This window comes from Excalfactoria chinensis, chromosome 1 (genome assembly GCF_039878825.1).
Source record: "Excalfactoria chinensis isolate bCotChi1 chromosome 1, bCotChi1.hap2, whole genome shotgun sequence".
Classification (NCBI taxonomy): Eukaryota; Metazoa; Chordata; class Aves; order Galliformes; family Phasianidae; genus Excalfactoria; species Excalfactoria chinensis.
In genome coordinates, this window is record NC_092825.1 from 124928507 (window position 1) to 124955435 (window position 26929).

The 26929-nt window shown below is 41.1% G+C and overlaps 1 protein-coding gene across 1 annotated transcript in view; it reads left to right on the forward strand.

The window, feature by feature from the left end:
- The first annotated feature begins 477 nt into the window (after nucleotides 1-477).
- Nucleotides 478-26929, forward strand: part of TMEM131 (transmembrane protein 131) — an 89214-nt gene continuing 62762 nt past the window's right edge. The window contains exons 1-2 of the mRNA XM_072351370.1: nucleotides 478-668; nucleotides 19617-19678. Coding sequence (XP_072207471.1) covers nucleotides 548-668; nucleotides 19617-19678 — 183 coding nt within the window. The 5' untranslated portion in view covers nucleotides 478-547. The remainder of the gene's footprint in view (nucleotides 669-19616; nucleotides 19679-26929) is intronic.

Below are 26929 nucleotides of genomic sequence, written 5' to 3' on the forward strand. Positions count from 1 at the left end.
TATATTAAGAGTAATTTCAGCCCGTAAAGGGCTCGCTGGTGCCAGGGGGGTTGGGTTGAGCCCTGCTCGCTGGCGCCGCAGGAAAGAGCGCATGCGCAGTCTAACTGCCTTCATTTTGAGAGCGGGCAGGGAAAACCTCGGAGCGGTCTGTGGGGAAACAATGAGAGTGGCCCTTGAGTTCTCAGAGGGACGGGATAGCGATAAAGGGGCGAGGTTACCAACGCTGCGGACAGGCTCGAGCGTGCACAAAAACACAGAATCGCAGCAAGAATAACAACAATGAGGAGGGAAATATATATATATCACCCAAGAAAAATGAAACCAAATGCGACTCGCAAAGGAAGGAACGCGTTGCCCACACTTAAAATGGCGCCTCCCTCCCCCCGTTGTTCCCGCCCCTCGGGGTCGCGCGCATGCGCGTCCCCGCGCTGCGCTCCTCCCGCCTCCCGCCCCGCCTCTCCGCGCCCCTCCCCTCCCCGAGCTCCTCCGCGCGCGCGCCGCGGCCCGGCCGGAGACGCGGCGGACCCGCACCGGCTGCGGCAGCGCGATGACGGCGCGGCGGGAGGCGGCGGCCGGCTCCCCCTTCCCTCAATGCGGCGGCTGGGGGACGGCCGCGCTGCGCCTCGTCCTGGCGGTGCTCCTGCACGCGGCCCGGGCCGAGAAGGAAGGTGAGCCCCCTCGTTTCCCGTCTTTTCTTCTTCTCGCCGCGTCCTCTTCCTTCTGCCGCGGCGGTTGCGGCTGTTGGCCGTGGGGCGGATGAAGGAGCCCCCCGGGGCCTCGCGCCGCGCTCCGTATGCGCGGGGAAAGGGAGAGCCGGAATATAGTCGGCCTCGCTGACAGCGTCGGGGATGGGGCCGGGGCCGCCCTTTAAAGAGGAGAGAGGGGAGGAGAGAACAGAAAAAGCGTCGAGTTGGCTGCCCCGCGGCCGGCTTCCAGCGCAGCCCGGGCCGAGGCGAACAGGCGGCAGCGCTGCCTGGGCAGGGGGAGCCCCGCGGCCCCGCTCTCGGGGCCCGCCCCGAACTAAGTCTAAAGTCAAGTGGGGACCGCCGGAGGAACCCCGGGGGTCGCCGTCTGGGCACGGCGTGTCTTGCGCCGTGGTGCGGGGAGGGGAAGAGCCCCGAGCGGAACGGCACGGCGTTGCTGAGGGTGGCTTCTTCCTGCGCTGCCGAGGTGCAGACTCACGGCTCGCTTTGAAGCTGTGCGGCGGGGGAGCGCGGGGCGCTGGCGGGTGGGAGGCACGGGGCTGCTTTCCGAGCGCGGTGCTGCACTGCGGGGGGCGTAGTGAGAATGAGAGGTACCGGAGGGGGGGCGTCAGAGAGAGCGAAGCAGAGTTGGGATAAAGAAGAGGAAAGACATCGTGTGGGAGCTCGGCAAGGAGACGGTGAGCGTGTCTCCAGAGCAGACCTGGGGGAAGAAACGGGTTGTGACCATGCAGGTATCATAATAAAGGTCGATAAGCAGCCTTCCTTCTCCTGAAGTACTCGATTGGAGTAATTGCTTACCGACTTGTTACAAATACGATGGTGTCAGCATTAAGGTGATAATAAAAAAAAATCAATTTTGAGTCACAACCGCTCTTATTCATTTGGCTGTTTGCTGTGAATTCACCATTTAGAAAGCAGTGTGAAGAAGGTTCAGCGTTCTTAGAGTGATGGGGATCTGTAAGTCAGTCTGTGGTGTCTGGAGGCACTTGGAATCATTCAAATACTTCAGAACCATCTATTTTTAACTCTGACTTTGATTGCATTCCTTCACATGTATGTGTGAGTATACAAGATTTGTCAGTGATGCCGTACGTTGATGTGATGGGACTGATGCATGCACTGGGAGTTGTGACAGCTTAGGTTGTGACATGGCTTTGTTGATTTGTGGAGGAGCTGCTGCTTATTCTCTACAGCCTCTCTTGGCACTCCTGGGTAAACAAAGGCAGTGCTAGATTCAGAGCTCAAATGGTTATGGTTGAGGTCCTTTGAGAAAGTGGCAGAGTTTGCACTGATTTCTTTCGGTTCATACAACCTATTATTTAAAACTCATCCCTTGGGTGTAGACTCTTAAATAGTATGCTTAAACTTAAGTCATGGTTTCGTGTTCTGGATTTTTTTCTTCGGTTCATCTTTCATGGATTCCTTAGGGTTTCTTGATGGGGGGTACATTTATGGGGCACCACTGAAAACTTGTCTTGAGTGTTTTCTCCAGTGCGATGTGTATGTGTAGCTCCAGGAAGAAGAGGAAAAGGAAAATAGTCCGGTGGATTTTTAAAGCACAACTTTTCAGGCAGTGGCTTGTGAGATCCAGTCCCGCTGATCTTAACAGAGTAGCATTCTGCAAAGTGCAGTCATTGAGCATGGAAGAGGAAGGACCAGTCTGTACAGTGGGTAGGAGCTTGAAAGGAAACGGTAGTTTGTGAGAAGGGAAGGGAGAGGAAGGTGTTTCAGCCTTTGTTCAGCACCTTTCTTACTAGGTTATGAGACGTCAAACATAGGAAGACACAGTTAAAAACAAAAAAGACAGGGGTTGGGGGTGGGGCGGGTTGGACCTAGCCAAAAACAGGAAGTAAGAAAATAGGAATATCATCTCAATCCCTCAGATGTGGACATGCATGTCTCACTAGAGCTGCAGGAAGGAAGTTGTGGAGAGGGAGTAGAACTGAGGCAGTGAATTCTTGCTCCTGTCCTATTTCTGCTGAGCTCAGGTGAAGGTGACTGTATGAAGACACTCAGTGCATGCGGTACGAATTCCAGAGGAGATGCTACAGAACAAAAGGTAATAGGAGCAGGTGCTCAGATGGATGACAGAAATGAGAGAAGAACAAATCAGAATATCATAAAAGGAAGATAAAGATGAAGATGGAGAACTCTTTTCCTTCCATCTTGCATGTCTGTGGGGCAAAGGGTAGGAAAAGATGGAGGCAGCGCACAGAAGAGTGATAATTCCTTCATGTGTCTCAAGTAGGAGTTGTCACAAGTGAGAGGAATCACGATGCTGATGGATCCCAGGTTGACGTGTCTGCTTCAGGTCCCCAATTTTAGTTAAGGAGTTTGAGGTTAAAAGTGGAGAATATAAACAGCTTTGCCAATTGTCTAACAATGAAAAACAAAACTCAAATCTTTTGTGTATACAGACTGTGAATCAAACTCATGGGGGACAAAGTGATATTGCTCTACATGCTCTCTGCTCTAGAGAAGTGTGAACATGTTGAAAGTACGTGGGGGAAACAGAGCAAACTGTATGTAGGCTGGCCGGAAAGCTTAAACATCAGTTTCAGACCAAATAGTGATGTGCTACTTCTTATTTTGCAGCCTAGCTGGGCACTTAGTGCCTGTATGTCACTGAGGAATGAGTAAGACTGAGTAGAAAGTTAAAGTTGTTTTGTTTGTTTTCGTCATTTGGTAAATCTGTGAACCCATAGCAAAAGAATGACAAGAAGAAAATGGTGTAGTTAGTCCCCGAGATCCTCATGCTATCTGGGAGGAGCAAAAATATAACATAAGAGTTTCTTTTGCGAGTACGTTTTCAGGCTTTTTGTAGTACACTCTTCCTTTTCTTGTGTAATTACCACATTCTGTGTTGCCACATGGTTTGAGGACAACTTTCAGTTTTTATTTGAGCATGCAGTTTTTGTTGTTTTAATTGGTGGAGAGGAGTGTACAATATCCTTCTGGGTGTCAGGTAAAGGAAGCCATAATAATACTCTAAACCCCGTGGTCACTATTCTGTTTTGAAGACAAATGTCTTCCATGAGTGTGCTGTTAAACCTGAGGATTCTTTTGCATTTGTTCCTATTCCATTTGTAACTATCTGAAAAAGTACTGGTCTTACACTACAGCACCTTTAAAAACTTGTGCTGCTTTTTATTTGGGCAGCTGGGTGAAGGTGTGCTGATGCTATTTGTATAGCTCTTTTATCTACTCGCCTGCTTTTACAATCACTATGGGTAGAGAACCCAAGCGAGGCTGATGTCTTGGTGATTCCTGAGGCTGTAGTGAGGTGGAGGTCAAGTCTTCCAGGTAAATAGTGGTAGACTGAGAGGTAATGGCCTGGAGTCAGGCCAGGGGAGGTTCAGGTTGGATGTTAGCAAATATTTTGTCTCGCAAGGGGTGGTGCTGCAGTGACACAGGCTGCCCAGGGAGGTGGTGCAGTCACTGTCCCTGGAGGTGTTCCAGAACCATGTGGATGTGGCACTGAGGGATGTTGGCAGTGGGCTGATGGTTGGACTGGGTGATCTTAGACGTCTTTTCTAACCTTGACAGTTTTGATTGACATTTGGACTAGATTTAATCTCTAGCTGTAGTTTTTAAAGTTTATATCTTAGTGCAGAATCTGAGGGGGGGGGGGGGGAAATCAATTTAAACATCCAAGATTTGATACCAGCTAAACTAGTGTAAATGGTGAATCTTTATTTTTTTATTTATTTTTTACCAAAGCTTGACATATTCTCTACTAATGGCCTGGAAACTAAGATAACTATTGAGTATAAGTGGTGTAAATGGTAGCTGGTGCAGTAAGGAAAGATCTGAATGGAGATTTTAAACCACACGCTTGGTTGCTGGGCTTTTTGTTCTGGTTTAGTCATTGTCTTATCTCAGACGAGTAGCTTTTTCTTTTGCTGATATCTAAAATGGCAACCCAGGATATTTCATGCGAGTATGAAAAGTAAGCTAATGCTGGAAGTTGATGTGGGAGAAAGCTTACATGCTTACAGTAAGGTAACAAACTCTTCCCATACACTATTTGTTTCTCATATTTTACTGTCAGAACTAATATAAGCATGCAGCTATTGATGTTAATACTCTGTTTTGACCCTGACATAAATCAAAGTGTGATTCAGAAAGACTGACCTCAGTCAAACTGCGAACACTGTGGTAGATGGAGTAGTAGCATGTTAAGCATGAGGAAAGCTCAGTGAGGATAAAAATTGGCCATACTGTCTCACTGTGTTTTTGAAACTCGAAGTATAGGAGAGTTGCTCAGACTTGTGCTATGTCTTTGCTTTCTTGAATGATAAATATTAACCATTTGCTTGGATTGAAAGATCTCATGCTCATCTGCAAAATTTTTAGGCTAAATTAAATACAAGCAAGCATCGTAATTCAGTGAACAGGAAGCTGAGACCTCGTATTCTCCATGGTGTTTTGTTATCTTGAAATAATTGGTTTTCCTCCTCTGCACCTCTTTATCCTTTATTGGTGTCTGGTTTCATTGCTTGCATGAGGCAGGTTGAGGTGTCCTAATGGAACGTACTGTTATTTGTATGGTGCCCGGTGTGACGAAGCCCCTCCAGACTTCATAGCAGTCCGTAGGCATTGATGCAGAAGTCATTTAAACACTGATCAGCTTAAAGCTTTTGGAGTGATTTTTGTGATTGATTGCCAGCATTACAATATAAGTTACTTTGAGTTATTTGCTAATGTTTCTGCATTCTAAAATTGCAACTGCTTGCAATGAAGCTTGCCCATTTTCTGTATATCGCTTCATATCAAAACCTAGCCAGTTTAGTTCTGCTTCAGGCTATGCGTACTGTGATTCCATGTGTGAGGTTACAAGGGTAAGGAATCTTTCAAACTGTACACTTGGAAAATCTGCTGGGATTTGCTGGTAAATCACCCTTCAGTAAATGGTGGCTGTTGTGGTTCATGCATAACCAGCAGTAAAAGTCCTGTGATTGAAACACAGCCTAGAACCAGTTTGGTTTGTTCCTGTGTTTGTGGGCTTGGCAAGAATAAAAAGCAATGGAAATGCTTTATTTCTCCTGCTAGTGACTGCTATCCAGCCTGGTCCCTCTGGCTTCTGCCTGCATGCAGTAGGAGCATCCCTGGTTGTAGCATAGCGTGCAAGAGGGTCTCTTTCCCCCACCATTTAAAAGACAGCTTTGGAAGTAAGCCTGTATTCTTCATGGTAATAAGTGTGGGTAATTTTCATGGTAGTAAGTGTGGGACTGCAGTGCCTCCAACAACCTGTTCTCACTGGGCCTGCTTTGAGCAGGAGGTTGGACTTGATGGCCTCTAGAGTCACATCCAGCCTGCCTGGGACTGCGACTCCAGAAGGTGAGCACACTGCATACTTGTTTCAGAAGCAATTGATGCCGTTCATCAGTGGTAGTCACCAAATATGAGCTTAACCTACAGTTATTTTAAAAACAGTTAATAAAAATATAAATGTTAAAATGCTACCATTTTTCATGACTGATACCAAAATTCATGTTTTCCTTTTTGTCAACTTTGTAACTAAAAATGAGAGTGCTCCATTAAGGAACCCAAAGAGTTGGATGAACTGGCTTGCATAGCTTGGACTAAACGAGCTAATTCTGGAGCTGCCCCTCCATCATTGGATGTCATGGCGAAATTGCAATGAGCTGAAGGATTATAGTAATTTTTATTGAATTTTTTTAGTTCTCCAAGGGTTTCCTGCTGAACTTACCATGTCTGACTTCTAACTAGGATTACCAGAGAGGCATTTTTAATCTCTCTTTTTGCCTGGGATGTGTAAAGTAGAGAATTATCAGAGAGCAACTTGTGTTTTATGGTAAACACTGAACTAGTTTTAAGGGTTCCTGAATGAAATGGAATGTAGAGGAAATGAAACTATGAAATTGTTCCTTCTGCCTAGCTACTGTATGGAGTTACAAGTTGAATGTATAGATCTATGTTGGACTGTACCTATCTGGTGTAATAGAATGTGGGTGGACTTTTTAAAGGTTATTTGAACTTAGCACCAAACCTCAAAGCCCCTACCTTCATTTTAATACACTTTCAAGTCATTTAAGTGAGGAAGAACAGTTAATCGTGATGTTAAACAGAATCAGTCATCTTTCTTGAAAATGAGGATGAAGGACAAAGTTGTAGCCAAGCATGATTCTTATGTGTACAGAGCATTTGACAAACAAAACTACTTGTTGGATAAAGAACTCAAATAGTTGTGCTCAGCAGTTCAGTGTCCAGATGGAGTTTAGTGGCAAATGGTGTTCCTCAGGGGTTAGTACTGGGGCTGGTATTATTTTGTGTCTTTGTTCCTTGCATGGGCAATGGGATTGCATGAATCTTGGTAATACCAAGCTGAGTGGTGCAAATGATGTGCTGAATGGAAGGGTTTTGCTGTTCAGAGGGACCTTGACAGTCTTGAGGCATGGGGCCATGTGAACCTCGTACTGTTCAAGAAGTGCGAGAAAGTAGGTTTAAATTAGATATTAGTAAGAAGTTCTTCCCAGGGAGAGTAGTGAGGCACTGGAACAGGTTGCCCAAAGAATGTGGATGACCCATCCTTAGAGGTGTACAAGACCAGGTTGGATGGGGGCCTGGACAATCTTGTCTACATCAGAAGGGTTGGAATTAGGTGTTCATTAAGGTCCCTTCCAGCCCAACTTGTTCTATGGTTTAAATAATTTCAAATGCTTCTGCTTAAGTTCCTTATGTGCTCACTGTTCATCAGCTTTTCTTTTTATATCCATAGGATGGGTCCTGATTGAGGAGGGTTGTAGTGAAGGAAAAAAAATGGCTGAGAAAAGCTGTCAAAAAGGAAGTTTTTAAAGAAGGATACGTTAGCTTTCAGAAGCTGAAGTATTTCCGTACAGGCGTGCTTTGTTGGAAACATCTCAAGATAGTTTCTTCCTCAGAATGAAATTGGATCGATTCAGCATAGTCTGATATGAATGGCTTATATGATTTCTTTATTTTTTTTCTGCAGTAGATAAGCTGTGGGCTGAAAATTCTGGCTCAGACTGAAGTTAATAGAAGATATCTAATGATACTGAGACAGAGTAAAGAAATTGGCTGTCTTTTATGGCAGCTGCTTCTTATAGAGGAATTTTGGGTCCCTCCGTTTGAGACGTTGGTGTGGTATGTTTAGTGGATTTAAAAGCTGGTTATCCAAAGCTTATAAATATGAAATCATCCTACAATAAAGAAATAGTGAATCGGTGATTTGCACCACTTTTCAAATAACAGCAGGTAGAATCTTCAGATACTGACAAAAACAAAAAATATCAAACCAAAACAACAACAACAACAACAACAACAACAAAGCATCCTAGCAACTTGGTAAAGTGCATGGTGTTTGGTTTGGGCTTATTCCCTGCAGTGGTTTATGCTCTGCCTTGGAGGGTAGTTAAAGGAGTTCCAAGGGACTTGTCTTGCTTAACATCTTTGTCATTTGATCTGGAGGTGGAAGCGTACTGAATCTGGGGAGCAGTCAGTCTGCTCAAGGGCAGGGCTGCATTTCAGAGGGGACTAAACAGGATGGGGAAATGAGCTGACAGGACCGTCATGAAATTCATCAAGGACAAATGGAAAGTCCTTTGTCTGGGGCAGTATAACCATTTGCAGAGGGTACAAGCTGGAAGCGCTAAGCGTGAATCAGCAGTGTAATCTGGCAACATACAGTAGTCATGAGATGGAACTGTGATTATTCCCATTTACTCAGCATTTAGTAGACCACGCCTTAAACATTGCATCAAGTTTTGCTGCCCCCTGGAAGGCTGAGAAAATGATGCATGAGCTGCACGAGACCTGAAGCTTCATGGGATAAGTCTTCAGGGAGACCAAGGAGCAGTCTGTTGATATCTAAGCAGAAAAATACCAAGCAAATGGAACCAGCCTCTTGAGATGTATGACAGGAAGGGACAGCGGTTGTAAATTGAAATAGGGTAAGTTTGTTTTACACTAGAATGTGCTGGTGTGCAATGACCCAAGTAAGAAAGGTACTAAGACTCTGTAAAATACAACTGAAAATGCTATTTGTTAGAAGTAACACTATAAAGATAGATAATCTTACACTGCTTCAGATTATGGGAACCCTGAGTTAATGCAGCATCAAACAGACTTTCAGTTCATATGGGACATATGTGCAAACCCAGTCCATAGAAAAGATTTTTCCATTTGAGCTATTATAGGATTTCCTTTCAAGAAAACAACTCTATTCATAATTCCTACTGTGACTCTATTCATAATTTTCTACTGTCAAACAAAGGATGCTCACACGAGGACCTGTTGTTATACTCATAGATAAAGACAAGGCCACACATAATCTCCTGAACCAAGTGAGAGCTGCTTCAGGTTCCTGAGCTGGCTGAAGTTGTCCTGCCAGGGGTATGTGCAGCACAGCACCAGCTTTAAGGCCCACCTGTATGTGCAACACAGGCTTTTGCCTGCTCAGGTTACCTCTAACGTGAATTGTTGATTCCTTGTGATGATCTGGGTCACTATGATGTTCTGGCCTTAGGTTTTTGGCCTAAGGAGAATGTTTCATTGTCTATTACAGTGAAACAGACTTCCCTGCAGGGGCTGGAGAATCTCTGACTTTGTAGGTTTTGAAGACCAAGCTGAACAAAAGCCTGAGCTTTAGTCCAAATTCAGTATTTGATGTTCTTTCTACAGGAGATTAACCTAGATGTTATCTTAAGGTCCATTCCAGCCTTTTATATTCTCTCTGGATTTTCCTCATTACTTTCAAAACTTGGTTGGAAGTCATGCATGCAGTCATGCAATATCCTGAGTTGGAAGGGACCCACAAGAATTATTGAGTCCAACTCCTGGTTCCACACAGGACCATCCAAAATCCAAACTCTGTGTCTGAGAGTGCTGTCTAAATGCTCCCTGTACTCTGGCACTCAGGGCCGTGCCCACTGCCCTGTGCATCCCGTTCCATGCCCACCGCTCTCTGGTGCACACCCTTTCCCTGATCCCCAGCTGCCCCTCCCCTGACAGCTCCATGCAATTCCCCAGGGCCCTGTTACCAGTGTGGTACCTTTGTCACAACTGATAGGAATATCTGTAAGACAGAGGAAATCTGGGTGCTGGTAAAATCAATGCTGTGGCAGTGGTGATTTGTATGTGGTTTAGGTGGAAATGAATCTGTAGATAGATCCAGAAAGTTTCACATGTCACTGTATCACTTAAAGAAGTCGATCAGGATTTAAAAAAGAAAAGGCCATTTTGTCATTACTTGTTTCAGCATTTGTTCACAATATTGGCTTTATTTGTTCCCCAGTTTTCTTTCTTATATTTATATCATGTCTTTAATGTGAAGGGCCCTATAGCCATGAAGTTTTACATCTTTGCCAGCTGCTGTTAATTTGACAATAAATTGGATTGTGGTTGGCATGTTAATGTACAAGAGGTGTTAAAGTAATTCTTAACAAATGTTGTAATAAATGTTGAGCTTATGTATCTGAGGAAATACCGAGAAGCCTGAATATTGGATGTTAAATGTTTGGCAGTTCCATTCTTGCAGAAGGAGGTGTGAAGTAGTGGTTTCTTACTGGAATCCCATTTCCTTATCACATGTTTGCATTGGTGTGTAATCTCAGATGCAGAGGCAGACTACGGGTACCAGAAATTACCATGATCTGGTGATGCCTTTGCCTCTTGCTGTCTGTATGCTTAATTCTGTCAGAGGTGACAAAAAGCACTCAGACTCTCTTGCTTGTAAACGTAAGGTTGGAAGGAGAGTGTGCATGTGGAACATCTGTGTTACGGTATAGCTGCTTTTATGTTATCATACAGTAATAAGGAGGAACCTGGAAAGAGGTTGGCAGTTGCCTTGTAGGTAGCTTAACCTGATCATGACCTGCCCAGAGAGCTTTGGCGAGATGTTATCTTTCAAACTGATGAAATGATAAGTTGCTTAGTTTGGGGGGTAACTGGTTACATCTAGTGCAGAAAGAGAGGTCATTTTTATTGATGGAGATGGAAGCTTCAGAGGTGAAGTTGTGCTACACACTGGTACTACTGAATATCATTGTCTGATGGAGAAAAGCCTGAAACAAAATTCCATTTTATCAAGGAAAATTTGATCAGAGTTCTGGTACTTGATGAGTCCCATGAGTCCTTCCTTTGATTAAACGGAATTTCTCCAGGGAAAGAGACACGAGAATAGTGTACTAAAGAACAAAATACATTTAGCATGATTTATTTTTTTTAGCATGATACCAAGCATGACTTTTGTTATACTTCTAAAGTACCTACTTGAGGGGAAAGATTCCATTACTGAAGGATCATTAATCTAGCATATTTAGTTTGAGAGTAGGTGCTAGAGACATCAAAGTAGAAAAAAGAGAGATTTTTGAGAGAAGATAACTAACTGTTATCTTAGTGAAGGGGCACTCTAGTGATGTGGGGAATTCTGTGGTATTTGCCATCTTTGAAGTAGAATTAGATGTCTCTTTAGAATACATCGTGCAACTGAGCCTGGGGCTTGGGAATTGTTGGCTACAGTCATGATCTGTGTTACGTGGGGTGTCAGCCGAGATCATCGTAGCAGTTTCTGAGAGATTTTGAACAGAAGAGATTGATTATTTTCTCCTGAGGGATAACTGCTTCCCATGCTTTTCTCATTAGCAGCTTGGGATTTATTTTTTTCTCCCAAGACTGGAGTTTTATTTCACTTCATGCTTCTTGTCTGTGTTTTATCTTCTCACAGAACTTGTTGCAGCTGTTCTTCTCCACCCAGTTTTTTTTTTTTTTTCCTGGCTTTATCAAACACTGCAGCCAGTTTTTCCCTGGGCCTGTGTTCCCACGTTGCAAGTCAACAAAATGCTTTGCTAAACAATCGATAGGTACTGTCAGTGCTACCTCATTAGCACTAGAGGTCTAACGTTAAGGCTTTTGCTACCTTTTCCTGACCTTTGATTGTTGTATTTATAGGCTTTGCATAGTGGCTGATTAAGCTTTATCTTGCTGCTCTTTCCATTGTCCTCCAGGCTTAATAGCTGTTTCCAGTGGACACTTGAGTAACAGTTGCCTCATGAGCACAAAGAGGGTGGAGATATTGCCTTCTTCCCTCACAAGGATTTTCCCCTCCAGTTGTAGTTTACTCTTAAAGAAGTTGCAAGTCTTAATGAGCAAAAAGTAGCTTAATAATTTCCAAGTTCCGTAGTTGTTCTATGAATGTATGCAGTTCCACCCTGATAAGTGATTAGGCGGAAAAAAGAGGGAGGGTCAGAAGAGGAGAGCAGAGCTGTGTCACTCAGTAGGCTGCTGTTCCTCTGCAGTGCTATTGCTTGAGGTTAGCGATACAGAGCAAAGCTGTGGCTTTTAGCTCATTGCATTCCCATCTCCAGCTGACATTCAGACATTGGTATCAGTGTGGTATCTGCATTGTTGTTTAACCATGAAAATCTCATCCTCCTTTTCTACAGAGTAAAGAACAAATCTTGTTTGCTGCACAGGTTTGTTTATTGAGGTTGTTAATCAACTTGTATGCATCTCCTGTGCAGGTCTTTGTACTGTGTTGGCACAACCCATTGTTGAGTTTCATTGGTCTGTTCAATAGTGGCTCGTTTCATAGAAGCGCATGTTTGGAAAGATGGTGGGAAGGGCAAACAATTACTGTCAGTTAATATTAAATGATTAATATTTAATGTTTTTGTATGCTCATAGAATTCCAGTAGGTCCAAATTCTCTGTGCAGTGTTACATGAATAGTGAAATTACTTGCTACGGTTATAAGTTTCTGCCTAAAATTTGAGAATTAAGGTAAGTTAGATAATGTGCAAATGTTCTTAACAGGCATTTTAAAGCATCCTTTGTAATGCTTGAGTTTTATTATTTTTCTTGCAATGATCTGAAGTTGACTGCTGTGGTTGATGGAGAGAACAGCCTTTTACAAACTTCTACCAAAAAGGTCAGGTTAAACTAAATAATTGCTGTAGCTGAGTTGGATAAAGGGGGAATTCTGCAAGGTGGGATTATAATCTGGGTATAGAATAAGCATCTGAGGAAGGTACTTGAGTACCCCATTGTTTCTAGAATCATAGACTATCCTGTACCGGAAAGACCCACGGGATCATCAAGTCCAGCTCCTGGCTCCACACAGGACCACCCCAAATTCAAACCCTGGGTCTGAATGCTCCATATTTCTTTCAATTAAATAAAAGTAGCTTGTTAGGTATAGTATATGGTCTTAGTTAGCCTATTGCCCCCCACCCCCGGATATGATTCTATAGTTTTCTTGTCAGGATTTTAGACTACGCTTCTGGTCAGTGCAAGCTCCCACTTTCTTTTTAGGAGAAACCTTCAAACAGTTGCATCATCCCTTAAAAAGTGAAACAAATGTGGCAATCGAATGTGTGAACTGCGTTCAGGAGGGGCAACCACTTTCTTCCTTTCTCAGACTAAGTTGCAGCTACATTGTCTGTGATCTGTATTAGAGTTAGTTACACAGTTACAGCCGTGTTGTCACTTTCTGATTTGTGGCTGATTTTTAAAACTGGATTGACAACGGAGTTACTAAAAATATGCGTCTGTCTGAAGTGAAGGGGAAAGAGATAAGTGGATGAACGTAATGTGATAGCTATCTTTCCTAGGAAGGAGCTTTGCTGTATAAAGGAAACCAGCCTGCAGCTTATTCTGTACCTAAAGTCAGAGCAGAGACACAAACAAATTAGCAGAAGATTACACCCAACTAAGTCTGTACAAATGGATTCAAATTTGTGCTCTTGCGTGCAGTAGAATTTCAACTATTTGCCCCTCACCCCTGTAGAATAGAGATGTTGCAGTCTAAGTGATTTGCTGTTTCTTTCTATTGTTTTAACTTGGGCATAGGTTTGCGCCTAAGAACATACTGGAGTATGTGTTGTCTAAAGCCATAGGAATTAATGTTGATAGTTAGTACCAAATGATGCTCTTAATGAATATTCTTTCTTTGTTTTGCTTAGCTTAATGTGTTGCTTTTGGTTTCATATGATGAAGTACGTTATCTAGAAGTGTTTTTGATTTCAGCTAATGTGTCAACAGTAAATAAAAATATAGCAAGCTGCCTTTTTTTTAAGGAATGGTAATTAAGATTGTTAATGAAGAATGAATATATTGTTAAGTAAAATGAATTCAAAGTGATTCCAACACGTATGATCCTGTGATTCCTGTGATGTTCTTTACTATTGTGTGTATATTCACTGTCTTGGCTGTGATGGATCTTCCTGAGGTCTGTTAGAAAAATTATCCATTTCTCTTCTTCAACTAGAAAAGAAACAAAGGAATTGGCTCGAGAACTGCAAGGGGATTTATCTGGAAAGGAAGTGTGCTGACTGGCAGTTCTGTTTCTGAGCTGCTTGCCTGACTGACGTTCACTGGCTCATGAGAGAATGATCTCTTGCTTTTCCAGAGAACCTGCTAGGACGTAGGCAGAAGTTCAAGCTGGTATGTACTGGCTTTCCCATCTGGGAGTGCCGGTGCTGGTTTTTTTTAACCAGCTTTTATTTTTTTTTGTGTGTGTGTTCTGAACTGAGGTGTGTTTCTGGAGGCTCACCAGACTTTTATAATCTCATTGCTAATAAAAATGGTTGTAGAACACAGTTTGTCTGTGTGTATTTAATTTTTACCATGTGCTTTTCCTTTCATCATAATGTTTTGTCATCATACACCCAACTGCCTGTACTTCATATGCTGCTTATTTTTCCATTGCTTGGGACAATCGAAATGGTGTGATCGTGCATTAGCAGTTAATTCATAGTCAGAGCTTTGAAACTGACTTGTCCAGTTCTAGTTGTGCTGTTTAACTGGTGGTAGTACAAATGCTGTAATTACAGTTACGTAGACAGAAGTGCATGACACTTAGCACACTGTAATTATTGGCTCATGTGGTTATAGTTCATTTGAAATGAGCTTAGTCATTGAGACAAAGGGCTAGAAACTGGACTTCTGAAAACAAGACGAAGATCTAGTGTTAGTTAGGAGAGATTTGTATAGTCACATCCTACTCTAATGAGTTTGGGCAGTATTTCCTGATCTGGGAGAAAATTCACAGAGTAGATGATATCAGATTCTATAAATACAGTTTATAAAAGGTCAGGAAATGGGTTAAGAAGAGAATTAATGGAGAAAATGCTGCTTAAAAGCATGTAAGAGCACAGATGATGGTAATTAACATAAAAAGAAATGAAGGCGCAGTGTGGAGAAACTGTTACAGAACCAAGCAGTGTTTCAGAATACTGGTTTTTTACAAATCTATGTGCCAGAATGTAGGAATTCCTTCCTATTGGAACAAGGTGGTTGTCAGTGTCCAAAAGAAAGGACAAAAATTTGCAAAACCACCTTAAAAAATCAGATCTGAGCCAGACGCTGGCCTCATAACCTCTGAACCATGGAGAATGTTTTTTATCGTTACGCACCGAGAGTCTTGGCATATTCAGTGGTCTCGCATTACATGCAAATTTATTCTCTCGCATGTAGTTCAGGCCTGCCTAAAGATTGATGGGGACTAACGTGATTTCAGTACGATGTTCCAGATTACTTTGGAGGAGTGTGGGATTTAAAGTTTCTCTTGTTACTTGATGCTTTAAAGGCTTGTGCTTTTCTTATTTAAAGCTGAAATACAAAATGCACAAACCAGAAACAATTAAAATGTGTCTTTAAGGAAAACGTGTCTGCTAGCTACTTGGATATTAACTTGTGAGAAGATGGCATTTAAGCTTTGAAGCACTTTAATTCGCTATCTGTTTTGGCTTAGGTGATGTTTCCTATTCTCCTACGTTTGGTATTTGTGTAGCCCCAAATACTGTACATTGTTGAAAAGAGCAAAATGTGGAAATGTACTGGTAATAACGTCTGTATAGTGTGTGCTTTTATTGAAGAAAGCTGTGGTTTGGAGGGGGGGAGGAGGGTTAGGATTACAGCTGTGTTGTGTTCTGCCTTTTATATATATATATATATATATATAAATTTTTTTACGGAGTTATGGAAGGCTTAAAAATGCCCTGCATTTCAAGGTGGTACAGTGAAAGCAGAAAATCAAACCCAGTATTTTTAGCATTTGCTGTTGCTTACATCACTTCTGTCAGTACTGACATATTGTTTGAAAAGAAGAAAATGGAATATGCAGACTGGAAGCTGAATGAATTTGACCCTGCAATCGTGTAATATCCTAGTAGTGAGGGTGACTGATAGTGTAGGGAATATGCATGAATCTGGCAAACTGGCTTCTTTGGGGTGCTTGGAAGGATAAAGGCTGTCTGTTGGGAATGATCTGCATCCAAGTAGAAGAAAATATTTTGGGAAGAAAAGGAGAAGATGATGATTCTTTTGGCCTTGAAATCCGTGGATTTGAATCTTCATCCTTTTCCTCTGTGGACCCTACACGTTAGTAACACTTGAAGTTTGACTAATAGCTATTATAAGCAGGCTGCAGGGCTTCGCTTGCCTGTAGGCTCAGGAAGAAATAATTTTCCTGATGTGTAATTTGGCTTCTTGGCTGCTGATTTGTGCAGTGGTCGATCACGCTGGGACAGCTGAAATGCTTCCTACCCTGAAAGTTATGTTGTGCCAGTCTCAGAGCAGCTGCCAGGCAAGTGGTGGGGGTGAGTGAAATGGCACAGCCAGCAGCTCTTCATCCGCTGCAGGTCGTTGTTCCAGAGTATGGAAGTGTGTTTGCTGATGTGTTAGAGACTGGCTACAGTATGAGGCTGATTATGGAGTGTAATGGTATTGGTGCAAGCTTTAAGAAGGAGTTGTTCCAGATGAAATTGTCAGGGACTTCGCAGAAGCAATCATCTTCCTCTGTAGCATGGGGGGAATGGTTCACCAAATAAAGCATGCCCAAGTGATCTCACACTTAATTGCTTACAGAGTCTTTTGGCATTGGTAATAGCCTCCATTGGTGACACACATGACTTGTATAGAAGGACAGAGAAGATTATTTTTGGACTTACACTGCAGAAGCTTGTGCACTTGCTTAGCTTAGGTACTGCAAGTGCGATAGTGAGCAACTGCTTCTAATTCTGGAATGGGTGAATACTGAGAAGGAAGCGGTGCCTGCATTTCACTTTGAAGGAGCCTTTGTCCTCTCTCTGGGCTGTATCAGGCAGTTTGAGAGCTACACACGTATAGGAATTTGGGTGATTTCTTACAACTTCCCAGTGGAGCTTTTATAAAATAATATCATTTTGCTTCATTTGAATGAGGCGACTTGTTGCTTCATCCTGAGTTGAGAGTCTGAGGAGTCGGTTGCAAAAACAAGCTTTCATCTTGTCAAGTTGGGGTATTCACTTGTCGTTTCCTTGCTTTGATGAAATCACTGATAAGATACAGAGGTTTGAAAGACAGCCTAAAACAAAGGAAAAGGTATAACCACAGAAACATCTTCATGATCTGGTTTCAGAAGCAACTGCTGTGAAATGGCTAGCAGCCAAGCTTTGCAGTACGTCTGACTTCACCTGGCACTGTCACCTGCTCTCTGAAAACATTTTCTAAATGATCCAATGATGAATGGCGCTTCTATTTAACTGTGTCACCCGCTCAGAATGTTCTGTAACATCTGTTGCTTTGTTCATAAGGTAAACCAAAGATGAAGTAACTGTGAAGTGACTGAGGAAGTGTTTGGGGTTTGCAGAAAGGCTGCTTGAACTCAGGCTGCGCGAGCATCAGACTTGGACTAGATCTGTGAGCTTCTGTATGTGTTATCATTGCAGAAGAACTGATGCTTCTCTGCTCTTTGTGTGTATCATATTTAAACTGGAGGGTAGGGGAAGAGGGGAAACTGCAAGAAAATATAAAGAATTTGATGCAGCAGTGTCCATTTGAAAAAGTGCCTTTTTGGATTTCACTGGTTGTTGATAGATTATGGATATAAAAAGCTGTTTTCTGGTGGTAGCTAAAAAAAAAACAACCTATGAGAGTGCCAAAAAGCTCAGCCTCAGAAGTACAGTGCCTTTTCTTTATTAGGAAAGAAATGCTCCCGTAGGTGAATTGTTTTATGGAACTGTTGTTAAGCTTTATTTCAGTGAAATGCACTAGTAAACATCATTTCATTCTGGATTTCTCTCTAGTTAAAAGATGAGATTTCTTTCCTCTGAATCACTTAGTTCATAGCTTGGGTTTTTTGCACTGAGGGTAGGCATGGCATTTTTCTGAAGCTTTGATTACCTACTGCGCTTCAGTTCTTAACATGTCAGAGCTTCGTTTTCTTTCTTCTTGTACTGCAATTCTCATACAGATTCTGAGTGTTTTTAAGGCAAAATTAAACGAGTTAAATGCCTTGTCCCTTCAACTGACAGTATGTAATACAAGAATCCCCTTGTTCTTTGTGTCTAGGGTTAATCTTTAAACTGACAGATTTGCTATAGTAATTTAGGTTTTCAAAGCCCAGACCTTGTTGAATTCTGGGACATGATACTGTAACAGCTATTAAAATATTTTGTTCCCATGGCTTTTTTTTTGGTTTTGCTTGTGTCCAATATTCTAAGTCTTCCGTGTAAAAGGTTGCCAGAACCCCTGTTCTTAGCTTGAGGATGCCTTTTGTTTGTTCTGAAACTCATTAAGGTAATAACACATGCAAAATTGTAAGCTATTGCTGATGTGATGACTAGTACTGCTCATGCCGTGGTCAGTGTGCAGCAGAACATGCATCTCCTTCACAGCCTGAGCCTCCTTCCCTCTCAACTGTGATGAGCTGGTCTGCATCCTCAGCCCTGTGGCACTGAACTTAAGAGTTCTGAAGCACAGTGGCCTGAAAAGTAAATGCATAATGTGTGATGTTTTTTGGAGCAGAGTGGGGTTTTGTTTAGCTTTAGAGAAGAACAGAGATGACACCGGCAGTCTTTGTTTTAGGTTAACTTCAGTTTTGATAGTAAGAAGGCAAAACATAGGAATGGTGTGTCTTTCAGGAGAGTCTATCTGAAAGTGGGGGAAGATAGATGAAATGGATGTGCAAACACAGCTATGTTAGGTAGCATTTGAAAGTAATGCGTGTTCCTTTGATTTTTAAAACATCTGAGGGAAGTGGCATTGTTTGTGACCTTAAAATAATTGTATTTATTGGAACGCTGACCTTCAAACTGGAAGATAAAGATTCAAATCCCCCTTTTTGGGCTGAAATACAACTTCTGTCTTCCAGAAGCACACAGTATGTTTCTGTGAGCTGGAAAACTTTTAACGTCTTTTCATTGAAGTTGTCCCTCCTTTCAGAGAGAGATGCGTATTTACATTGTAAACTTTATCAAGCAGAATGATAAACACAGTCACAGGGAAAAAAAAGTGGTAGGGATCAGTTGTTGATACCACACTATGGAGGTTTGGTGTTGTTTCAGTTTTCTGGTTTGAGGTTATAGCTGTGTTTTGTCTCAAAGACTTGTGTTTCTGTGTATCCTATTTGTGACTGAGGAATGAGCTTCTCATTGACTTTAACCATATGGAACGTCTCAATCCAAACATTTCTAAGTTGTTTCAAATTCTGTGATGTTAAGATCAAGTTGGAGAGTCACGATGAGGATTAGAAAACAGTGTGAACAAGATTTTCCAGATGAAATTGAAATTCCATTTGTAAGCGTCAGAATTTTTCATGGGCTTCAGTGCATTGAGCTTGTTTAGCTATCCAGTAATTCATACAGTTAAAATACGGACTTAGCTTGGTACAACCAGTCTTTTGGGGGAACCTACAATAGATTGTGAGCTTTCATGCCGGAAGATTAATCTGCAAAGTATGTTGCTTGTCAGTATGAACATCTAGGAGCTCTGAGGGTGATTAGCTTCACAAACTTGTGTTTGCTGTTTTGTTAAACTCTGAATTATTACTTTGGGTAGTCATGGCTCTATTGATAAGACAAGGTACTGCAAAGTTTAGATGTACATCGCTCTTATTAATAACAAGGTGTTTTGCTGTTAAGTGACTTTAATTTTTTGTCTTTCTCCACAGCTTTCATCCAGTCGGATGGCATAATAGAAATGCTACGTTTTGATGAAGGAGACCTATTGCAGGTATGTACTCAGAGTAAACTATCTGAATTAACAGTGTTGCATCATTTCATTTTTGATAGCTACTTTCTGAAACTCACCACAAGTAGTTTTCAGTGATGGCAAAACCTTTTTGGCCTTCCAGATTTATTTTCAGCAGCCTACTTTGGTGTGTTCTGAGGCTCTTGTCCCCCGGTCTTTTGTGCCAGGAAACTGGTGGAGCTTACAACCAGTTCTGTCGGGCCTGTTTGTTCAGATTTTGTTTTCCTTCTCAGAAGAACTGGAGGCTTTTTTGTGCTCAAGATTCGTCTTGAATATGGAGCTGAGAGGCACAGCTAGAGGATTGAGAAGTGTTAGAGGATTCCTTGGTGTAGAGATAGCCTTGGGACCAATTTACTGCTGGTTTTAAAGAAAACTCAAGTTAGTGCAGTGAGGAGATAGTTGGAAGTACTATTTTGTTTGTTTGTCTTATGCCAAAAGAAAGCTGGCATGAATGGCAACATAGTAACTGGAAAATATATAACATTAAAAGAATATGTGCTGAAATGTAGATGTTGGAATGAAAGCCATGGCGATATAGTCATTGCTGAGTTCAGTAGTTGTATTGACTAGAATTTCATACGTGTGCACTATGCATCTATGTAGAGAGAATCTTTTGTTAAAATTAGTGGATGTTGTTAGCTGTGGTAGGTGAGAGGAGAAAAAAGCAAATAATTGTTTAAACAGTTAGAACACTTGTCAGGTGACTGTTCAGCTTTGTTAGTTACCAGTGCAGTGTTTGCTTTACAATTTCTTTCTCATGTTTAGTCTGGTAGAGTCTACAGATGTGAAGGGTATCTAGTTCTGGGTTCACTGTACAATTATTTGTTTTAGATATATGAAGGTTTCCCCCACCTCTGCCTACCTTCCTAAGTTGTTTCTTCTTGATCTTTAACATAAGAATTATGTTACAAGTTTTAAAGTTATACTCTACAAGGATAAGTTCCCTCACAATGGTCTAAATAATTGAAAAGGTTGCAGTTAAAAAACAAACAAACACAAAGAAACACAAAAGCAAACAAACAAAAACACCAAAAAGCACATTTCTAGTTAAACGGTTGTCATGTATTAAACACATTCCCATATTAGATACGTATGTAGCTTATTTATTGACATACAGACTGAAACAGTGGAAGCTTTCCAAATACTGGCTGTGCTCTCAATTATTCTGTGTTTGACTCAGTTCTTCAACTTGCCAGGAAAAAAATAAAATAAATAAAATAAAATAAAAGATTAGGTTTAGCTTTTCTGTTGCATTCTCAGAATATATTTTGCTTGATAAGAAGTGTTTAATACAAATGACTGACCAAATCAATTGAGCCAAGATATTGGCACAGTTTTTGAGATGGAAAGGATGTGGATGAGTTCAGATATCTACGTTTTAGGACTCCTTTTAACTAATTAGAACCAATATTACTGATTTTAAAGCTATTCATTTACTTTAGCACTCAACTTCTGTAGCTCTCAGGAATAGGAAATAATGGTACTACTGTGAGACACCTCAATAATTGATAAAAAAGGAGCAGGGGAAAAAAAACACTCCACAAATTGGTTGTTAATCATTCTGATGTTGTTACAAGATGTGACAGTGAAAAAATAGTTTAAACATGATGGTGGGACATAGCCAAACACTCCTGGATGTTGCTCTGTAATCTTTGGATTGTGTTTGGCTGCTTCTTTTCTTAATATATTGCTGAGTTATTAAAATTTTTTGTCTCTGTATTTTAAAAATAATTGGTTTATTTGTTGGATATTATCATATTAAGAACTTTTCACTCTTAGGATAAGAATACATAATTGAAGCCAGTTCCTTCTAATCAGAGTGATACAGCATGTTTACTCTAGCTTACAATTTATTTACTATCTGTCGATTTTTATATGGTGACCTCTTGTGACTACTCAGTGCAATTAAAAAACAAAACAACAGAGCAGATACATTGTTGCAAAAACAAATTTGTATCTTGTGAAAGAGCACAAATCCTTACATATGTAAGTAAATGAATTGCAAAATAAAATCACAGTGGGAATGTCATTAATTGATGCTAGTAGATAACTGTAGTAAGGACTCTATTTCTAGATGTAGGCCTTGTGGGTTCTAACCCAGTGTGTGGGTTAGAAAGTGCTCCACATGGAATTACAGAATCACTTAGGTTGGAAAAGACCTTTAAGACCACCGAGTTCAACCACTGACGTGACCTACTGAGTTCTGTTACTAAACCATACCGCCATGACTCCATCACTTGCCTGGGCAGCCCATTCCAACAGCTAACCACCCTTACTGTTAAAAAATTCTTTCTGATACCCAATCTAAACCTTCCCTGGCACAACTTGAGGTGGTTTCCTCACATCTACCACTTGTCACCTGAGAAAAGAGACTGACACCCTCCTCTCAACAACCTCCTTTCAAGTAGTTAAAGAAAGCAACAAGAAGTCAGCCTCCCCTTCTCCAGACTAACCAGCCCCAGTTCTACCCTCAGTTGCTCTTCATCTATTTTGCCTTCTAGTCTTCTTTGCCAGCTTTCTTGTTCTCCTCTGGATGTGTTCCAGCAACTCCATGTCCTTCTTGTAATGAGGTGTCCAAAACTGAACATTTGAAGTGAACATGATACTTCACCATATAACTTTCCCTCTGTGTTAACAGAGCAAGTGAGAAATTTATTCCTTAGCATATATGCTTAAATTAAAGGTTTATATCTGAATATATCTGTTACTTTAGCCTATGGATTTAAACTCTGTTTCACAGTTTTATATTTGAGCTGCAGAATTTCACCTTGTCAGTCTCAGGCCCACTTCTCAGTGCCTCATCCAGACCTGACAGGTGCTGCCAGCCCCTCTGACAATGATTTTATTTGTAAATATTAGGAGTGCTGAAACAATTATTAAAAGCAACAATTGTAGCTTATACTTCAGCATTAAGCCAGCTCACTCTCACTTTTTGAGGATTTCATTTTGAAAAGTAGACAGCAAAGTAAAACCAGTGTTTCAGAATAGTTTTCATTTGCTTTTGTTTCACTGTTTCCCAGGTCAGCCTATTTATCATGAGAGCTCTTGCCATAAACATCTCATGTTTCCAGCGCAATACAGTTGGTGATCTTCCATTCAGACTAAGTGTTTGGGAAGTACTTCTTCTGATGTACTAGTATTCCTTAAGTAGCCTAGTCCTACGGATTTCAGTCAAATTTTCTAATGTGAAATACTTTAATCGTTATGTTTTCTCATGTGGTGTTAATCTTAAGTGTGAGAAGTGCTTTTCTACAGGTTAACATCTAGTTTGTTTGCTTTTTTTACTGCTATTTATTGCTGCTGAAGAAACATTGGAATAGATATAGCAGACTGTGAGTTGGAATATAGGTAATTTGTATTTGCTGTCTTTGGGAAACTACTGTAAACTGTTAGTCACAGATGCTGGTAAGTAGAAATATAACCATCCTTAAAATCAAACAAGGGGAGCTTAAAGCCACTTACAGTGGCTTTACAGTGAGAAAGCTGAATGCGAAGGGATTGTGTTACATGCATGGAAATAAGCATTGCTATCTCTAGCTGAAGGAATTTTAGTATTATCTGCATGATCTGTACTTCATTCTTTATGGCATGGTAAATTTAGGAGTAATTTTACAGAAGCGTCAACTGTAACTTGTTTCAGGGCATGAAGTTGAGAAGTGTTTTCTGTTACCTCAAATTTTTGTATTGTTTGTTGACTTAGAAATGGTTTTGACATGATCTGTAGCGATATTCATATTTCATGTATTTATAGCTATTAATATTCATGTTATAAACTGCTAAGATACAATCCACTTAAGTGGATAGAAAAGCATGTGGAAAATTGCCTGAGCCATTGACCCGTACGGGTGTAATCTACAGTACAAAGTTCACCTGGCAATCAGCTACATGTGATATTAAGGTCAATATGGCCTTATGTCTTCCTCAGTCTGGATGACGGGGAGGAGAGCACTCTCACTGAGTTTGTAGGTGCTGCCAAATTGGACAAAGTAGTTGGGAAGGGCAAGGATTCTGCTGAAAAGAACTTGCACTTGGGACAGAGTGACTCCATGCAACGTGGCTGCCTGGGCATTGGCTGGCTAGAAAGCAGCACAGCAGAAAATATCTGGGGGGGTCTTGGTAGACAACAAACTGAAGAGAAAGATGTTGACCTTGTGCCCTGTTAGTGAAGAAGGCCAACTACCTACTGATCAGTATGAACAAAAGTGAGGCCAGATAAAGGATATGATTTCCCTTGCTCTTTTTCACAAGGGCAGTATTCAGTTGATGGAATAGACTTTACACTATGCACTGTGGAAGGTTGAGAGGCACTGGATGCAGATTGCAGCATGGGAAACTGCAGAATAATGTGAGGAAAAATAACCTGTGGGTAATCAAACACTGAATCAGGTTACTTATAAAAGCTGGAGAACTGCTGTCTTTGGAGATGTTTAGTGCTTAGTAGCACAAAGTTGTGAGTGACTCGCACGAACTGGAGCTCTGAACAGGGGTTTGGTCTAGTTTGCCTCTAGAACTCCTTCGCAGTGTGTAAGGTATTATCTCACTTCTTTGCTATTCCTATGAGCTGCTCAAGTCCCTCTGCTCCTTAAAAGCTGAAGTTGCATCTTGTGCAGGAAGAATTGCCACCCCCAGGGTTTGGAATCATTAATTGATGCCCAGGAGTAGGTGACTGTTGCAAAGCCAGAGTCCACAGCGTATGTTGCATCAGCTGAAGTCAACTGATGTTTTTGTTTCCTTATGTGAGTTTGTGTCATGAAAGTGTGTAGCAAGAATGACTCAGTTCACTTTCAGCTACCTCCCAGATTACAGCAGGCTTTTTTTTTCATTACCTCAAGCAAGGTATTAATCATTAATTTTGCTTATTTTAATTATCCTCCATCTTAACATAGAGTTGAAGATGAATGTAGCAGTGAAGACTGAAGTAGACATCTATATATCTATTTTGTAACTCTCTCAACATCTTGTTGCTAACGGCGCATAGCTTTTCTACAAGTGGGGAACTCGCTGCAGTATAAAATAATATTTAGAATGTTTATAGGAGGTGACAACCAGAAGAGTGTAGGAATAAAGTTTTGGTTGTTGAGAATTTCAGTAATGTTTGAGAAATGTACTTGGTGCCAAGAAACCTCATGTCTTGATTAAGAGTTTTTTTCTGTTCCTTCCCCCCCCCCCCAGCCCCTTTCACCCTTTTTTAACCCTGTTTAAGACATTAGGGCTTTAACTGAGTTGTCTGGACATGAGTATCCAGTGCTTTTTGAGAAGCCCTGGACTATCAAGGACATCTCTGTGGACCTGGCAGATGTGGCACGGGACAGAGGAGAGACAGTTTGCAAGCAGTCACGTTGCCATAGAGCGTTGATCTCAAGTGGCATCAGAGACCTATGTTTAGATAACTGAATGCAGTGTTAGGTAATGTGACCTCTTACCAAAAAATAAAGACTAGGTGTTATAACAAACTGATGAGATATTAAGATTAAGGTGTTGGTTGGGATTTTTTTGTTGTTGTTTTTTTATTCCTGGCTGATGTTTACATGCAACATGCAGAGTGTAAGGCCTGGGGTTTTTGATTAGCTTTTCTTGTCCACGATCATTCCAAAATTGTTGCTAAGATAGTGGGGGTTACTTTCAAGTACAGATTGTCTATGTGAAATCTTTCTCGAGGGCACAAACCCCCCGGAGCAGGTTTTAAGTATTGAAACCAGTGCAGAATGCTTTTGTATTTTTTCTGAAGTATCTCTAAGACTTGAATACAAGCATTTGGGTAGGAGGATTTCTAAGTCCATGGTACTGATAGAAAGGGTGATCTTTCCCTCTCTTGCTTCATTATCCCTCTCAGTTGTGCATTTCTACTACTTTTCTAATGCTGAACTTATATTTTGTTGCTGCCAGGCAGTTAGTTGAATCATAAAACTGTTCCAATCAAAAATTTCCCCCTGTAATTTAGCTTATAATTCTTGAAATACTAACAGTGTTCACATGCAGCCTTTTCCTGATCTGTATCAATCTTGCAATTGCAAGGTAGTATGTTGTTATCTGTAGTATCTCTGTACAGAAAAGTTGTAATGAAGTTTTCCTGTGAGTCCTGTCTTTCTAATATTGCTGTATTACAGATGTATACTCTCTCTATATAACCTGTATTTATTAAAAAGCTTAATTTGTAGTTCTCTTTGCCTGATAAATCATTGATATTCATCAAAACCCGCATTTTATACTGCAGATTGATTAGTATACACTTTTTAGTGCTTGGTGTTCAATTGATAATTGGAAAAGGGATGTGGTCACACCGGAAAACACTGTAAGACTATAATCCTCCTGCTTGATGGTCAAGTAAAAGTAATTTAAAACATGTAACTGAACACATTTAAGTGTCTTTGTTTACTGTGAGACTATGAAGGCTGACATGTAATAAAAAATGAGCGATAATTATAGAAACTGCCACATGAGATTTATTTTTGGTTTAGTTCCATGATGCTATGGCTGAGCTAATGAGCTGCTGAAGTTCCTATGCCGTCTCCTTGCTCTTGATTGACCCTGATTTCAAACCTTCCAAAGGTCATTTGATTTGTCATTTTGCTTTGTATTTAACAGATACCTGTAACCACAAACAGGCTTTTCTTCATAAGCAAGTGTTTTTTTACTTTGTTTTTAGAATTTACCAAAGTGGTTTGTGATTTTAAACTCAACATACAGACGTGAGACTAATATTTTCACTGCAACAGAATGCAGGAGAGTAAACTTATGTGTAGGATCACCCAGAGAATTTGAACCCCAACAGCTCTAGTTGTGCAGTAGTTCAGCTATGGTTAAGTGACGTGTATTTCTGTTTGTTTCTGTATTTTCTGGAGTTGAGTCTGATCTCTACTGCTTTCTGTTTAAGTTGGTCTAAGTAGGGTCTTACACCAAAGCTAATATTGGGGCATGTTGACTGCTAGTCACGGTGTTTAAAAGAGTAGATAACAAACAACTTTTTCTACCAAATAGCTTAAAATGTGCTAATGTGCTCTCTTGCTAGAGCCAATGCCAGTTGTCAAGGATGAAACAGTGTTGGTAGCAACTATTTTGATTGCCTTGTCATAGGATTCGAACCTGTTGGCTCTGTCATTTGTCAGGTAACTGCTGGTAATGTAATGATGTGTCTTAGTTATGATTCTCTAAAGAAAAAATCAGTTACTGAAAGGAAGATTGTATTTGATTGTAGTGGATGTTGTACTGTCAGGGGCAGGGGTAAGGAACTCA